This window comes from Microcaecilia unicolor, chromosome 1, assembly GCF_901765095.1.
Source record: "Microcaecilia unicolor chromosome 1, aMicUni1.1, whole genome shotgun sequence".
NCBI lineage: Eukaryota > Metazoa > Chordata > Amphibia > Gymnophiona > Siphonopidae > Microcaecilia > Microcaecilia unicolor.
The window spans coordinates 725,492,917-725,509,923 of record NC_044031.1 but is presented as its reverse complement, the minus strand read 5'-3'; the positions used below and the strand labels follow the sequence as shown (position 1 = coordinate 725,509,923).

The 17,007-nt window shown below is 42.3% G+C and overlaps 1 protein-coding gene across 1 annotated transcript in view; it reads right to left on the bottom strand.

Moving 5' to 3' along the window:
• The window catches only part of TM6SF1 (transmembrane 6 superfamily member 1), a 112,073-nt gene that overhangs the window by 40,273 nt on the left and 54,793 nt on the right, over window positions 1-17,007 (bottom strand). Inside the window, exon 6 of the mRNA XM_030190424.1 lies at window positions 13,371-13,492. Coding sequence (XP_030046284.1) covers window positions 13,371-13,492 — 122 coding nt within the window. The remainder of the gene's footprint in view (window positions 1-13,370; window positions 13,493-17,007) is intronic.

The window sequence follows — 17,007 nt, the reverse complement described above, 5'->3', positions numbered from 1 at the left end:
AAACAAAGGAGTCTGCTGTGCTTCTTAATCTCTGTAATTTACAAAAATATCATTACAAACTTGAAAGGTTATTAACAGTTAACTCCCAAATCATCTAATGAAAGCCAAGAGCTTATTTTTTCTTTTTTTTATTTATTTATAATTTTTACATTATTCATCAAGCTTTACATCTTGAACAGAAAAGGTACTTCATCAAAGAAAAAGGAACAAAAAACAAATACATCCTTAATTCACAATTGAAAATTACCAAATTTAAGTACACTCAAGTCCTCAGTTTTACGATCCAAGAATTACACATGTGGAATGTAAAGAAATATAATATTAAGAATTATTAAACCTGGCTAAACAAAGAGTTCCTATTTCAATCATAGCTCTATATTCTATAAAGTTCTCAAACTCTTCTAGCAACAAGAAATTCTGTAAATTGTGAGGATTCATAAAAAACATACTTCACTGACTGGAAACAGATTACGCACTTACAAGGGTAACGTAGGTAAAAGGTAGCACCCAACTGGAGGACACCTGGTTTTAGAAGCAAAAATTGTCTACGTCTTCTTTGTGTTTCCTTAGAAACATCAGGAAATATACGTATTTTTAAACCCATAAATTCTTTATCTTTATTTTTAAAGAATTGTCTCATAATCCACGCTTTGTCTGGAGGAAAGGCTACTGTTACCAATAATGTTGCTGGAGACACTAATTCAGCTGTTGGAGCCTCTAATGCTGCGGAAACATCTAATAATTGATCTGAAGTATTTCCAGGCATTTTAGTTGGTAAATAATATACTTGAATTAAAGGGGGAAGAGAGTCCTCCGGCATCCCCAAAGAGTCTTTGAAATATTTTTTCAACAGTTCTCTAGGAACAATCGTAATTGTCCTAGGGAAATTTAAAAATCTCAAGTTGTTAGCCCTTTGGGAGTTCTCCAGAGATTCAATCTTCCTTCTCATATTAGTACAGTCTTTAATTAAAGTTGTTTGTGTCTCTTGTATTTTTCCTGTAAGTTCCAATTGATTTTTTTCATTTTTTAATATATCTTTCCTTTCGATTTCCGAGGCTACAACTTACATAAGTACATAAGTAGTGCCATACTGGGAAAGACCAAAGGTCCATCTAGCCCAGCATCCTGTCACCGACAGTGGCCAATCCAGGTCAAGGGCACCAGACAAGTTATACCTAAAAATGCGGAATTTTTCCAAGTCCATTTAATAGCGGTCTATGGACTTGTCCTTTAGGAATCTATCTAACCCCTTTTTAAACTCCGTCAAGCTCACCGCCCGTACCACGTTCTCCGGCAACGAATTCCAGAGTCTAATTACACGTTGGGTGAAGAAATATTTTCTCCGATTCGTTTTAAATTTACCACACTGTAGCTTCAACTCATGCCCTCTAGTCCTAGTATTTTTGGATAGCGTGAACAGTCGCTTCACATCCACCCGATCCATTCCACTCATTATTTTATACACTTCTATCATATCTCCCCTCAGCCGTCTCTTCTCCAAGCTGAAAAGCCCTAGTCTTCTCAGCCTCTCTTCATAGGAAAGTCGTCCCATCCCCACTATCATTTTCGTCGCCCTTCGCTGTACCTTTTCCAATTCTACTATATCTTTTTTGAGATACGGAGACCAGTACGACACAATACTCCAGGTGCGGTCGCACCATGGAGCGATACAACGGCATTATACATCCGCACACCTGGACTCCATACCCTTCCTAATAACACCCAACATTCTATTCGCTTTCCTAGCCGCAGCAGCACACTGAGCAGAAGGTTTCAGCGTATCATCGACGACGACACCCAGATCCCTTTCTTGATCCGTAACTCCTAACGTGGAACCTTGCAAGACGTAGCTATAATTCGGGTTCCTCTTACCCACATGCATCACTTTGCACTTGTCAACATTGAACTTCATCTGCCACTTGCACGTCCATTCTCCCAGTCTCGCAAGGTCCTCCTGTAATCGTTCACATTCCTCCTGCGACTTGACGACCCTGAATAATTTTGTGTCATCGGCGAATTTAATTACCTCACTAGTTATTCCCATCTCTAGGTCATTTATAAATACATTAAAAAGCAACGGACCCAGCACAGACCCCTGCGGGACCCCACTAACTACCCTCCTCCACTGAGAATACTGGCCACGCAATCCTACTCTCTGCTTCCTATCTTCAACCAGTTCTTAATCCATAATAATACCCTACCTCCGATTCCATGACTCTGCAATTTCTTCAGGAGTCTTCGTGCGGCACTTTGTCAAACGCCTTCTGAAAATCCAGATATACAATATCAACCGGCTCCCCATTGTCCACATGTTTGCTTACCCCCTCAAAAAAATGCATTAATTGGTGAGGCAAGACTTCCCTTCACTAATCCGTGCTGACTTTGTCTCATCAGTCCATGTTTTTGTATAGCTCTGCAATTTATTCTTAATAATAGCCTCCACCATCTTGCCCGGCACCGACGTCAGACTCACCGGTCTATAATTTCCCGGATCTCCTCTGGAACCCTTCTTAAAAAATCGGAGTAACATTGGCTACCCTCCAGTCTTCCGGTACTACACTCGATTTTAGGGACAGATTGCATATTTCTAACAGTAGCTCCGCAAGTTCATTTTTAGTTCTATTAATACTCTGGGATGAATACCATCAGGTCCCGGTGATTTACTACTCTTCAGCTTGCTGAACCTGACCCATTACATCCTCCAAGGTTACAGAGAATTTGTTTAGTTTCTCCGACTACCCCGCTTCAAATATTCTTTCCGGCAACCGGTGTCCCCCCCAAATCCTCCTCGGTGAAGACCGAAGCAAAAGAATTCATTTAATTTCTCCGCTACGGCTTTGTCCTCCTTGATCGCCCCTTTAACACCATTTTCGTCCAGCGGCCCAACCGACTCTTTGGCCGGTTTCCTGCTTTTAATGTATCTAAAAAAATTTTACTATGTATTTTTGCTTCCAACGCTAATTTCTTCTCAAAGTCCTTTTTTTGCCCTCCTTATCTCCGCTTTGCATTTGGCATGCATTCCTTATGATCTATCCTGTTACTTTCAGTTGGTTCTCTTCTCCACTTTCTGAAGGATTGTTTTTTGGCTCTAATGATTTCCTTTATCTTACTGTTTAGCCACGCCGGCTGACGTTTAGTCTTTTTTCCCTTTTTTCTAATACGTGGAATATATTTGTCCTGAACCTCCAGGATGGTGTTTTTAAACAGCATCCACGCCTGATGCAAGTTTTTTACTCTGCGAGCTGCTCCTTTCAGTCTTTTTTTCACCATTTTTCTCATTTTGTCGTAATCACCTTTTCTATAGTTAAACGCTAGCGTACTTGATTTCCTAGTTTCACTTCCTTCAATGCCAATATCAAAACCGATCATATTATGATCACTGTTATCAAGCGGCCCTCGTATCGTTACCCCCTGCACTAGATCAGGAGCACCACTAAGGACTAAGTCTAGTATTTTTCCTTCTCTTGTCGGCTCCTGAACTAGCTGTTCCATGAAGCTGTCCTTGATTTCATCAAGAAATCTTATGTCCCTTGCGTGTACAGATGTTACATTAACCCAGTCTATATGCGGGTAATTGAAATCCCCCATTATTATTGTGTTGCCCAGTTTGTTTGCGTCCCTGATTTCCTTTAACATTTCCGCATCCGTCTGTTCGTCCTGGCCAGGCGGACGGTAGTACACTCCTATCACTATCCTTTTCCCCTTTGCACATGGAATTTCAATCCACAGTGATTCCAAGGAGTGTTTTGTTTCCTGCAGAATTTTCAATCTATTTGATTCAAGGCTCTCGTTAATATACAATGCTACCCCTCCACCAATCCGATTCACCCTATCACTACGATATAATTTGTACCCCGGTATGACAGTGTCCCACTGGTTATCCTCCTTCCACCAGGTCTCAGAGATGCCTATTATATCTAATTTTTCATTTAGTGCAATATATTCCAACTCCCCCATCTTATTTCTTAGGCTCCTGGCATTCGCATATAGACATTTCAAACTATGTTTGTTGTTCCTAAGTACATCATGCTTAGTACTTGACAGTATTAATTGGCAATCTTTTGTCTAATTTCTTTACTCGGGATTCTAATACTTGAACTTGAGGACATATAGCTTTTCCTAAATTAACTATCAAAAGCCATAAATTGTCCAGGGTCACTTCTGGTGGTTTAACTTCTAAAAACGCAAAAGTGTTTAAAGTCTGTTGCCCTTCAGCAGAAGTACTTACAGGTTGCATTCCTGTTGGTCTCAGAGGAACTCCCGCAAACAAGGATATAGACTCCTGGGCTAAAGAAGGGGTAAAACTCCCTTCCACACTTTTGTCCTCCGGCGAGATTATTGTATTCTCCCGTTGCTCCGCTGCTAGAACACTTCCAGATTGCAGAGGAGACGACGCCGACGCCGGGGGAGAGACGCCCAGGGGTTGCGGGGGGCGAGCACGCTGGTCGGGGCTTAGAGAGATGTCATGCACTAGCGGCGTCTCGGAGCTTCCACCTATTCCAGGCGTCGCAAGCGTGCTGTTCTCCGACCGCTGTTGAACTCCGGATCTCCACAAAAAGGTATCCAATGTACCCGAAAGCTGAGTAGTAGATCGGCTTGGGGGAACTGCGGCAGCCGATTTCCCTCTGCGTTTCGGCATAACGAAGAAAGAGAGCAAACAACTCAGGGCTAGTCGAGGAGCGCGGAGGTCAGCGTCAGGTTCATTCCGCCATCTTGGATCATTCCGCCCAGCTTATTTTTTCTATTAGATTCTAGGTCTTGAAAGTTGGGTGAACCTGGCCCCACCTTTCACTCGGCATAGTACTGCAGAGGTGTGCCACTGCTTTCTACATCCCAAAACCCCTGGTCCTCCCCTATTGGTCCCCTATCCATATACTACCCAAGTCTGACTGTGCTCACCTTCCAAGCTGCAGCAAGTTTGGACTCTTCCATACCAGTGAGGCTAACACCTTTTTCAGTTGTAGCTCAGTGGCAAAGGGGTGTTAGGTGTCAGGTGTGAGGGGAGTTGGTGTCAGGTGTGAGGGGGGGTCTTGGGTCCACCAGACCACCAGGGAATCGCGGGGGGGGGGGGGGGGGGGGGGGGAGAGGTAGGGAGCACAAGCAGGCAGCCTTTGCAGCTGCCTGCTTGTGTTCCCTTCCTCTTCCCACAGCTCCAGAGCAGCCGTAAAATTAGCTGTTAAGAGCTAAGGGCTCTGGAAATGTACATTGCCCAGAATGCTCACTGAAATACTAAGAGCTGATTTGCATGGGGTTCTTGGTGACTGCTAATGTTAGAGACATGGAAAACCCCTTTGTGCATTGCTCGCTAAATAACACACGTCAACTTCCTGTTCTGGGGCAGGGGACCGGCAGAGCCGACAGCCGTGTGATTGCTCAGTGCACCCCCTTGCTCAGAGGAGGAAAGTGCTCCACCTCAGGTGGCAACTAATCTAAGTACTCCACTGGGCTATACCAGAGGTTTTCAACCCAGTCCTCGGACACACCCACCCCGAGGACTGGGTTGAAAACCCCTGGGCTACACTGTAAGCTCCACTGAGCAGGAGCTGTCTCTTCTGTGTCTCTCTAAAGCACTATGTACTACTACTACTACTACTTAACATTTCTAGAGCGCTACTAGGGTTACGCAGCACTGTACAATTTAACAAAGAGAGACAGTCCCTGCTCAAAGAGCTTACAATCTAATAGACAAGTGAATGGTTGGTCCGATAGGGGCAGTCAAATTGGGGCAGTCTGGATTCACTGAACGGTAAGGGTTAGGTGCCGAACACAGCATTGAAGAGGTGGGCTTTAAGCAAAGACTTGAAGATGGGCACCCTTTAGTGTTATATTTATTTATTTATTGCATTTTTACCCCACATTTTCCCACCTATCTGCAGGCTCAATGTGGCTTACATAGTACCGTCAAAGGCGTTTGCCCAGTCGGTGGATAACAAATGCAAAGTTGTATAGTGAACGTATGAGGTATAACTGGAGGGTCGAAATGGATGAAGATTGCGTGTTGTCCTGTGCGATCATAGTCATGCTGTGTTGGTAGGTGAAGAGGGTTACGTGGGGTAGTTGGGGTAGCCCTTTTTGAAGAAGTTGGTTTTTAGTGATTTCCTGAAGTTCAAGTGGTCATGGATTGTTTTCACAGCTTTTGGGAGCCCATTCCATAGTTGTGCGCTTATGAAAGAGAAGCCGGCTGCATAAGTTGTTTTGTATTTTAGTCCTTTGCAATTTGGGTAGTGTAGGTTTAGGTAGGATCTTGATGATCTGACTTTGTTTCTTATTGGAAAACAAAGGTCTGTCATGTATTCTGGGACTACGCCGTATATGATTTTGTGGACTAAGGTGCGGATTTTGAAGATGATCCGTTCTTTGATTGTGAGCCAATGCAACTTTTCTCGGAGGGGTTTGGCACTTTCGAAGCGTGTTTTGCTGAATATCAGCCTGGCTGCTGTATTTTAGGCGGTCTGGAGTTTTTTTATGAGTTGTTCTTTGCAGCCCGTTTAGATTCCGTTGCAATAATCTGCATGGCTTAGGGCCATTGATTGTATTAGGTATCGAAAAGTTGCTCTTGGGAAGAAAGGTTTTAATCGTTTGAGCTTCCACATTGAATAGAACATTTTCTTTGTTACAGAGTTTACTTGACTGTCGAGGGTAAGGTTGCGATTGAGTGTGACACTGAGTATTTTCAAACTGTCCGAGGTAGAGAGGGTATGTCCTGGAGTATTTATGGTTGTGGGTTTGTATTTGTTATATGGAGAGGAGAGGATGAGGCAATGTGTTTTTTCGGTGTTCAGTTTCAGTTGGAATGAGTTTGCCCAGGATCCCATGATGTTCAGACTATCGTTGATTTTGTTGGTTATTTCTGTCAGATCATGTCTGAAGGGGATGTATATTGTAATATCATCTGCGTAAATGAATGGGTTAAGGCCTCGGTTGGATAAGGATTGTGCCAGTGGAATCATCATCATGTTGAAGAGTATTGGTGATAAAGGTGATCCTTGAGGTACTCCGCAGACTGCTTTCCACGGTGGTGGTATGTTTGACTTTGATTTTACTTGATAAGTTCTGGTGGTTAGAAAGCCTTTGAGCCAGTTAAGTACATTTCCTTCAATCCCGAAGTGGCCTAGTATTCTTAGTAGTATGTTGTGGTTTACCATGTCAAATGCGCTCGACATGTCGAACTGGAGGAGGAGTATGCTTTTGCCTGTTGCAATCTCCTGCTTGAATTTGGCCAGGAGGGTAACTAGGACAGTTTCGGTGCTATGGTGGGATCGGAATCCTGATTGTGAATTATGTAGTATTGAGAACTTGTTCAGGTATTCTGTAAGCTGTTTAGTCACGAAGCTCTCCATAATTTTTACTACTAATGGGATAGGTGCAACTGGGCGGTAATTGGTGATATCGTTTGTGCTTTTCTTGGTGTCTTTTGGTATTGGGGTGAGTAGGATGTTGCCATGTTCCTCAGGGAAGAGACCTTGTTGTAACATGAAGTTTAGATGGGATGTAAGTGTTTAACAGAAGTAGAAATGCTAGCACTGCTGAGTCAGTGATTATTTTTAAGTGGTTCATCTCAGGATAGTGTCACACACTTACCTCACATAGATGAAATCCAGTTGGTTCATACAAGGTGTGATGTCTCTTGTGACATCACAAGCACTACAGACTCATCGGATGCAGTGTGTGTTTATTATTTATTTGGATTTAGCTCATGCCTTTTGTTGGTAATTTAAGGCAATTTGCATTCAAGATACAGTGCCTTTTTCTTTCTAACGTGGGTGTTTCCAGTGGTCCAGGGGAACTGCTATGGATTGGTACCCTGGCCCTCACCCAGTTGGGTTTTCAGGATTTCTGCAATGAATATGCACAAGATCTATTTGCATTCCATGGAGGCAATTCATGCAAATAGATCTCATGCATTTTCATGGGGGAAATCCTGAAAACTCGACTGGGTTATGACCCTCAAGGACCGAGATTATTATTATTATTATTATTATTATTTATTATTTGTTGTATTTGTATCCCACATTTTCCCACCTATTTGCAGGCTCAATGTGGCTTACAATATTCCGTTATGGCATTCGCCATTCCAGAGTAAAAGAAACAATTGGTGTTATATGAAATACATGGATGACAATATCGAATTAGCTTACAAAGTTCCGTTATGGCATTCGCCATTCTGGAGTGATACATTAGAGTTGCATGGAGTACATGGATAACAATATAGAATTAAGCATACGGGTATAGCGAGACAGTGTTAAGAGTGTAGTTGAAGTGGTATTGTGTTATCATTAAGTTATTCTGATCACGCCTACCTGTAGTAAGTTGATTGTTACTTATGTTCTACTCATGCAAACCGGCGACATTATGCTATTTGGAGTTATTTATTATGTTTGAAGGACTCTCTTTAAATGACTAAATGCGATATATACTTTAGATGATTGCTGCATGCCGAAAGACTCTCTTCTAACGCTCTAAACGCCTCATCTAATAGCTTTAACTGTCAACAGCCTTATAACACGCTTGTAAAACTCCCAGTACATGCTACAAATATCACTAACACCGACCAACACCTCCACAAATACTACTGATACCAACACACTACCCACACTCCCCCGAACACCGTCCACATAAACCCAACATGAACACTAATAAATTACTGATAATAATCTATCTTATTCCTATAATCCATTACGCATGGACCACCCCTAACTTCTACAGCAATCCAACTACAACACACCTACTATATATACAACCTACTAATAACTCACCAAACCAAAAAAACAATAACCAACCAAAAGGCAACGTCCACCTACGAACATCACCAACAGAAGGAGAAGAAAACCAATAACAACAAATCCAACCACCAAGAAAACAGACAAATAATAAAAATAAACACATCTAACCTCCCCACAGAACCATACCGCTCAATCCGAATAGGATACATCAACGCAAGATCAGCGGTAAGCAATTCCGTAGACATACTAGACTGGACTACCACAGAAAAACTAGACCTTCTATTCATCACGGAAACATGGTTTCACGGCCCCACAGACCCCGCCATCAAAAATACTTGCCCACCAGATTACAAAACCACCCACTGGACAAGAAATGGAAAAAGAGGTGGCGGAATAGCCATAATTTACAAATCCGAGTTCACCATAACAACTACTGGTGAATCCACCTCACCACAGCTCGAAATTGCCTCGATAAGAATCAATCACCCGAACCTACAAGGACACCTCAATACAATTTTATTCTACAGACCACCAGGAAAATGGAAAGACTCCCAATCGCAACTCATGGACTTCATCTCGAACACATGTGTCTCGGCCTCCAATATCTTCATTATAGGAGACATCAACCTACATCTTGAAGACGACACTTCAAAACACACACTAGAATGTAAAGAATTCCTGAAACTCTGGGACTTACACGCTCCAAACACCCAACCAACACACGAAAAAGGACACACACTAGACATCATCACACACAAATTCGACCTAGACTAAACTATCCTACTTACAGACACAAGATGGATACCCACACCATGGACAGACCACTATAAAGCACATGTCTCCCTACTCTGGCGAAAAACACACAGAGATGCAGTCAACAAAAACGAACGAACAACATACACTACGAGAGGAAAAATAGACCCTACAACATTCTGGCAACAGGTCTACCAAAATGAATGGCTAGCAAACACAGACACCGTACAATTCCTCCAAGAATGGGATAACATATGTAAAACAATATTAGACACAATTGCCCCAATCCAAACCAGAACATCCCACAGGAAAAAATCAAATCCATGGTTCACCGAAGAGCTGAAAGAACTTAAAACGCAAGTCAGAAAACTAGAACGCGCTTGGAACAAAAAGAAAGGTGAACCCACACTGAATGCATGGAAATCACTTCGGAGAAAATACAAATACACCATAAAACAGACGAAAAGACTACACTATAAAACTATGATTGGACCAAACTACAAAGACACGCACAAACTCTTCCACCTTGTAAACAAGCTGCTAGACACCACACCTGTTACAAACAATAACAAAGAAATACCAGGGGTCGACGACCTCGCGAAATACTTCAAAGAGAAAATTACACAACTACGACTTAGAATACCTACCAGCCCTACCGAATACACCACATTCCTGAACTACCTAGACCCTGAAGACGGAACATACCCAGCAGACAGGATCTGGACCGAATTCGAAGTACTGTCAGAAGACCTTATCCTTAAAACGCTTAATAGATTCGCCAAATCCCAATGCAAACTAGACATCTGCCCAAGCAACCTCATGAAATCAGCTCCTCAACAATTCATACTAGACTTAACGAACCACCTGAATTTCATGCTACAAAACGGACTTTTCCCAAAGGAAAAAGGAAAAATCTTACTCACCCCAATACCCAAAGATACAAAGAAAAACGCTAGTGAAATAACTAACTACAGACCAGTTGCATCCATACCACTAATAACCAAAATAACAGAAGGAGTGGTAACCAAACAACTCACAAGTTATCTCGACAAGTTCTCAATACTGCATGACGCCCAATCAGGATTCCGTTCGAATCACAGCACAGAGACAGTACTAACTACCCTACTGACCAAATTTAAGCAACGGATCGCAACAGGTTCTAATATACTCCTCCTACAATTTGACATGTCAAGTGCCTTTGACATGGTTGACCACGGTATTCTATTACACATTCTTGAATATTTCGGCATCGGAGGCAATGTCCTAAATTGGTTCAAGGGGTTCTTAACCTCACGCTCATACCAAGTCACATCAAATTCAACCACATCTGCTGCATGGACACCTGAGTGCGGAGTACCGCAAGGATCCCCCCTTTCACCAACAATTTTCAACCTACTGATGACCCCACTAGCAAAACTTCTATCAAACCACAACCTCAACCCTTACATATATGCCGATGATGTAACGATATATATTCCTTTTAAACAAAACATCAACGAAATCTCCAACGAAATCAACCAAAGTTTACACATCATGAACACCTGGGCAGATGCATTCCGACTGAAATTGAACGCAGAAAAAACTCAATGCCTCATACTAACCTCCCAATACAACACAACAAAATTTACCGCCATCAATACACCTAAACTAAACTTGCCAATTTCTGAAAATTTAAAAATCCTTGGAGTCACAATCGACCGCCACCTTACACTTGAGACTCACGCGAACAACACAACAAAAAAGATGTTCTTCTCCATGTGGAAGCTGAAAAGAATAAAACCATTCTTTCCAAGATCTGTCTTCCGCAACCTGGTACAATCACTCGTATTAAGCCATCTGGATTACTGCAACTCATTATACGCAGGCTGCAAAGAACAAATAATGAGAAAACTTCAGACAGCCCAGAACACAGCAGCCAGACTCATCTTCGGAAAACCAAAATACGAAAGCGCACCACCATTACGTGAGAAACTACACTGGCTCCCACTCAGGGAACGTGTCACCTTTAAAGTATGCACGTTAGTGCACAAAATCATTCACGGTGAAGCCCCTGCATACATGTCTGACTTGGTAGACTTGCCACCCAGAAACGCCAAAAAATCATCCAGAACCTTCCTCAACCTCCACTTCCCAAAGTGCAAAGGCATAAAGTATAAAGCACTACATGCATCAACCTTCACCTACAAGAGCACGCAATTCTGGAACGCACTGCCATGCGGCCTGAGAGCGGTCTATGAGTTGACAGACTTCCGCAAACGATTAAAGACCTATCTCTTTGAAAAAACATACCGCAAGGATTAAAACATATAAATCCCATATATGTCATAATAATGCCTCAAGACATTACCTCACGTACTCCACTTCCCCGTACTCTCTCCCACTCAACAATCTACCCACAGATAAAAACTGTCTACCCATCACTCTCTTGCTATTATTCGATCACCGTAGTAATTCCCCAACGTCATATCCTATAGTTTCTACGCCCCAAAGGTGACCGATACAACTCTGTCTTCCTTAACTATTCACAATGTAACCATAATCGTAATGTAACAAACTGTAATTCCATTATTTACAATGTATTGTAAGCCACACTGAGCCCGCAAATAGGTGGGAAAATGTGGGATACAAATGCAACTAAATAAATAAATAAAATAAATAAATTCCTCGTTGTGGTATGCCTTGTTGAATAGATAGGTCTTCAGAGATTTACGGAAATTGATGAATTCGTAATTTGTTTTTAAGCTAAGTGGTAATGCATTCCACAGTTGCGTGCTCATGTAGGAAAAGCTGGACGCGTGTGTTAGTTTGTATTTTAGTCCTTTGCAGCTGGGGAAGTGTAGATTAAGGAATGTGCGGGCCGCCGATCTTTTAGAATTCCTGGACACCCTTTGCTTAACGAATATTTAAAAAAATGATTTCACAATAACATTTTTATTTGATGCAGATAGACTATCACAACCTGCATGTCTTCTAAAGACCTGTACAGAGAGAAGACAGTTTTCTCTTATAGCAGATCCACCTCTGAGCAGGTACCATGTTATCCTAACAGACACAAGTCCATGCACCAGGACAGACTAGTGATTACTGGTATTGCTGTGCACTGCAATTTCTAGGTATATGGATTTTATTGCCAGGTTAAGTCTTCCACTCCCCAGGTCACTGTGGCTGGGAAGGCTGCATAGAGGGTTATAGTAAATGCACAATAGTGACACCTAGTGGCCAGATTTAGGACCCATGATTGCAAAGTCATCAAAAGGTGCCTTGGTGCATACTTAGCTCCCTGTCGAGCTGTTACTACAATATGTGGAGTAAAGGTAAGTTGATTACAGATAAAAATAGAAGAAGAAATCCCTGGGTGGTTGCCAATGAAAACTCATGGCTTCAGATACCAGCTCTAATTCCAGTAAAGGAGAAGGAAGAAGAAACTGCCAGGTCAAAAAAAAAAAAGAGAGAGAAAGAAATGAGTGCTGAAAATAAACCACAACTCAGACCAAGAAATACAAGTATGAAGAAAGTATGGTTTCTGAATGGAAAATGTCCACCTATCATTCTTCAAATAGATAGCCTTCTAAAACATAAGAATGAACGTTGAACAGTTTTGAGGAGGCAAATAAAATGCTGACAATAGTACAGAGGAACATTCTAACAACTTTTTCCACCACACTCAGCAATGCCGAAACCTGTTCCATAAGCTTTTTACGTAACATACAGTAAACAGAGCCTCTCTTACATGTCCACCAACACACAATCTATTGCTAAGCGTAATAAAATTCATACATGTCCTGGATATACATATGGGGCCCAACAAAAGAAAGATATTACAGATAAACCACAGCATACTTAAATATGGTACGTATGAAATACTGGAAGGTTGCATATAGTTCAATAATGTACCTTGACTGGAGGATTATGAATCACCGAAGCTTGATTATAAATTCTGATACCAGCCCATACAGGAAGGCAAATGAACGGTACATTTAAGAGAAAAGCAGGGCATATCTGTGTTCCATATTTACCTATTAAAATAAAGGAAATAGTAAAGTTAAAAGAATATTAAAAAAATATTAATTATATCGATTTGGTATAATCTACACTACTAAAATTAACCATACACAGGAAAGAGAATCCGGGTACTGCTGCAGTAAGAGTAAACTTCCTGAAGAGGAAGAGGTAGGTATGATCCACTGTAACTCATCCAGATGCAGAGGGCCACCAACAAAAGTAAGTCTCTAGGCCAGCCTGTTATTCTTCAGCAGCTCCCCCACCTCTTGTTTGGCAAGCAATGTCAACGTAGTCAGGGCTGGATGAACCCTATACATTGGGGCTTTAGACAAACATGCATTTGAGCACTCCTCCCTACCCCAACCAGGGATTCCCCTTTGTTCTTTTCTCTCCTTTGCCCCTCCCCCTCAATCTTCATTCATGGTACCCCCCCCCCCCCCCCCACCTATATTTCACCTCAAAAATATAGCAAGGAAAAATACAGAGGCTAGCTGTGGGTGTGACAGCATAATAGTTTGTGAATGAGCAAGAGGACCAGGCACGTAAATGCTTTCAATGGAGTGGCTTAATGAGTAAAACTGAAGAGCTGCAAAGTTATTCTGTTCCAGGATGAAGATTTTAGGCCATTCCTGGATTTCTGACAACCCTATCCTGGTGCATTATGTGGCCTGTAGCGCCAAGTAATATGGGTAGAATAAGGAACTGCAAACAATATACTGAACAGAGGTGTAAATTAGAGAATGACACAGGGACAAAGTTTGTCTTCATCCCTGTCCCATCCCCGTGGGTTCTATCCTCATCTGCCGAAGCCTAGAACAATTATGATTTTATATTTAAATTTTATTAAAGTATAAAAAGGAACAATATGTTGTGCAACTGTTGTTTATAAATCACAAATAGAAAACAATAATAACAATGAGCAACTATAACCCCACCACCACCACCACCCTCTACCCTTCCAACCCCAACAATAGCTGACTTCTATTATGCCAAGGAATCCTAATCTAACCTGTTAAAATGTCCAGGGGTACAAAATACAACCCATTCTATATGCCCTAGCAGGGGAGAAATATGCTCTATGAAGCACTGTTATGATTTTTTAATCTGTGAATGAATAAGTCATCAACAATCTCAGGATTAAGTCTATCTTTCCTGTCTTCCACAGTCCTTCCTGCAATAGAAGATGTCTTCTTAGAAGATATGCTGGTAGCAGGAATGTAGAGGATCCCCCATGCAAATTTTGCTAGTTGTGGCCAGCATGTTTGCTTGTTTTTTCAAAAAATCAAAATATCGTCGTCTGCATCACTCAAACAAACAACAGTCCAGTTCATTAACAGGCTTCAAAGCAAAAAATGGCAAGAGGACAAAGTTTGTCCCCATCCGCGCAAGATCTGTTCCCGTCCCATCCCCATGGGCTCTGTCCCCGTCCACACAGTTACAGCGGGTCCCCATCCCCATGTCATTCTCTAGTGTAAATTCAAGACACGAGTAGAGTCTCCTTTTTAGAACTGGATAACTAAGCAGCTCTGGAGCAATGGGCTGAGAAAGAGGGATGTTGGCAAAGTATTTTCATGTTCTCTTGCCTTTGGTACAAATTAGAGATACCAGAGGGGACTGCCCCAGACATTAAGAGGTGATGTGTCTGAGATACACATTTACAAAAGTTTTACATGTAAAGTTTCACAAATGAAAGAAGCAAAAGAAAATGGTATTTAGCTTTCTGTGATGCTTCCGAAAGGATACAGAGTGAAGGCAGTATTAGGTCAGATTTCAAAGGAATTTGTCAGCTAATTTAAGAGACAGCTAAGCACGTTTCCTGGGCTGCAATCTTCCCTTCACTTAGTATGTGGACTTTTCCCTTTCAAAATTTGGACTGGGGTGGAGACTATGAGTCTGTTCCCAGCAGAGACACAGAAAAATGAAAACACAAATGAATTCTTGCTCTTCAAACACATGCTCAAACATATGTATGCACTCTCTCGCTGTTGTCGCTCTCTCACACACACACACACACACACACACATGCACGCATGCTCTCTCACTCTTCAGACAAATGCATACATGCTCTCATTTTTCAGACATACACACACACATATGCACGTATTCATCTCTCATTCTTCAGACAGACATATTTTCTCTCTTTCTATCCTGGAGCTATGCTACTGTCTGTTGCTCATGTGCTCATTCACTCAGTTATCTCCCTCAACCAACTCTCCTCACTGTCAAGTAAAGTTCTTGTATTTGCTGCCAAGTCTTTTTCTCAGCCTACAACAGAAGCCCCCTCAAACTTCCCCCATTCCTCATACATTCCCACCTCATTCTTAACAACCTCTACCCAGGACATATACCATGTAAAATGAGGTTATCTTGTTGGGCAGACTGGATGGACCGTTCAGGTCTTTATCTGCCATCATTTACTATGTTACTATCAGGCTCATTTTCGAAAGAGATGGACGTCCAAAAAGTGACATAAATCGGCACTTGGACGTCCTTCTCACAGAGACATCCAAATCGGTATAATTGAAACCCGATTTTGGACGTCTTTGTCAGAAGTCCATTGCAAGGACATCTAAATCTCAAGGGGGTGTATCGGAGGCGTGTTTGAGGCGGGACTTGGGCGTTCCTAAGTCTTGGACGTCTTTGAGCCATAATGGAAAAAAGCAAAGACATCCATGACTAAAACTTGGACGTTTTCACCCAGACCTGTTTTTATTACGAATAAGGCACATAAAGGTGCCCCAAATGACCAGATGACCACTGGAGCGAATCGGGGATGACCTTCTGTTACTCCCCCAGAGGTCACTAACTCCCTCCCACCCTCAAAAAACATCATTACAAAATTTTACTTGCCAGCCTCCGATGTCATACTCAGGTCCATGACAGCGCATGCAGGTCGCTGGAGTAGTTTAGTAGTAGGTGAAGTGCACTTCAGACAGGCGGACCCAGGCCCACACAACCCCTACCTGTTACATTTGTGGAGGAAATAGCGAGCCCTCCAAAACCCACCAGAAACCCTCTGTACCCACATATAGGTGCCCCCCTTCATCCATAAGGGCTATGGTAGTGGTGTACGGTTGGGGGGGGGGAAGTGGGTTTTGGGGGGCTCAACACCAAGGTAAGGGAGCTGTGTACCTGGCAGCATTTTATGAAGTCCACTGCAGTGCCCTCTAGGGTGCCCTACTGCTGTCCTGGGATGTCAGGGAGACCAGTGTACTATAAATGCTGGCTCCTCCCATGTCTAAATGGCTTGACTTTGGACACTTTAGACTTGCATATCTTTGCATTTGAAAATGGCCGAAAATCAATGACATCCATGGGATTTTCGAACACAAAGATGGAACGTCCATCTTTTTTCGAAAATGACCTTTTCCCCACCTCCAAATTTGGACATTTTACAAAGATGTCCAAATTCCAACTTAGACGTTTCTTTCGAAAATGCCCCTCCAAGACACTCACTGGGGTTTCAAAGGCTTTGTCCCAGACTCCCCTGCAGAGCTACAGGGCCCTTTTACTAAGCCGCATAGGCGCC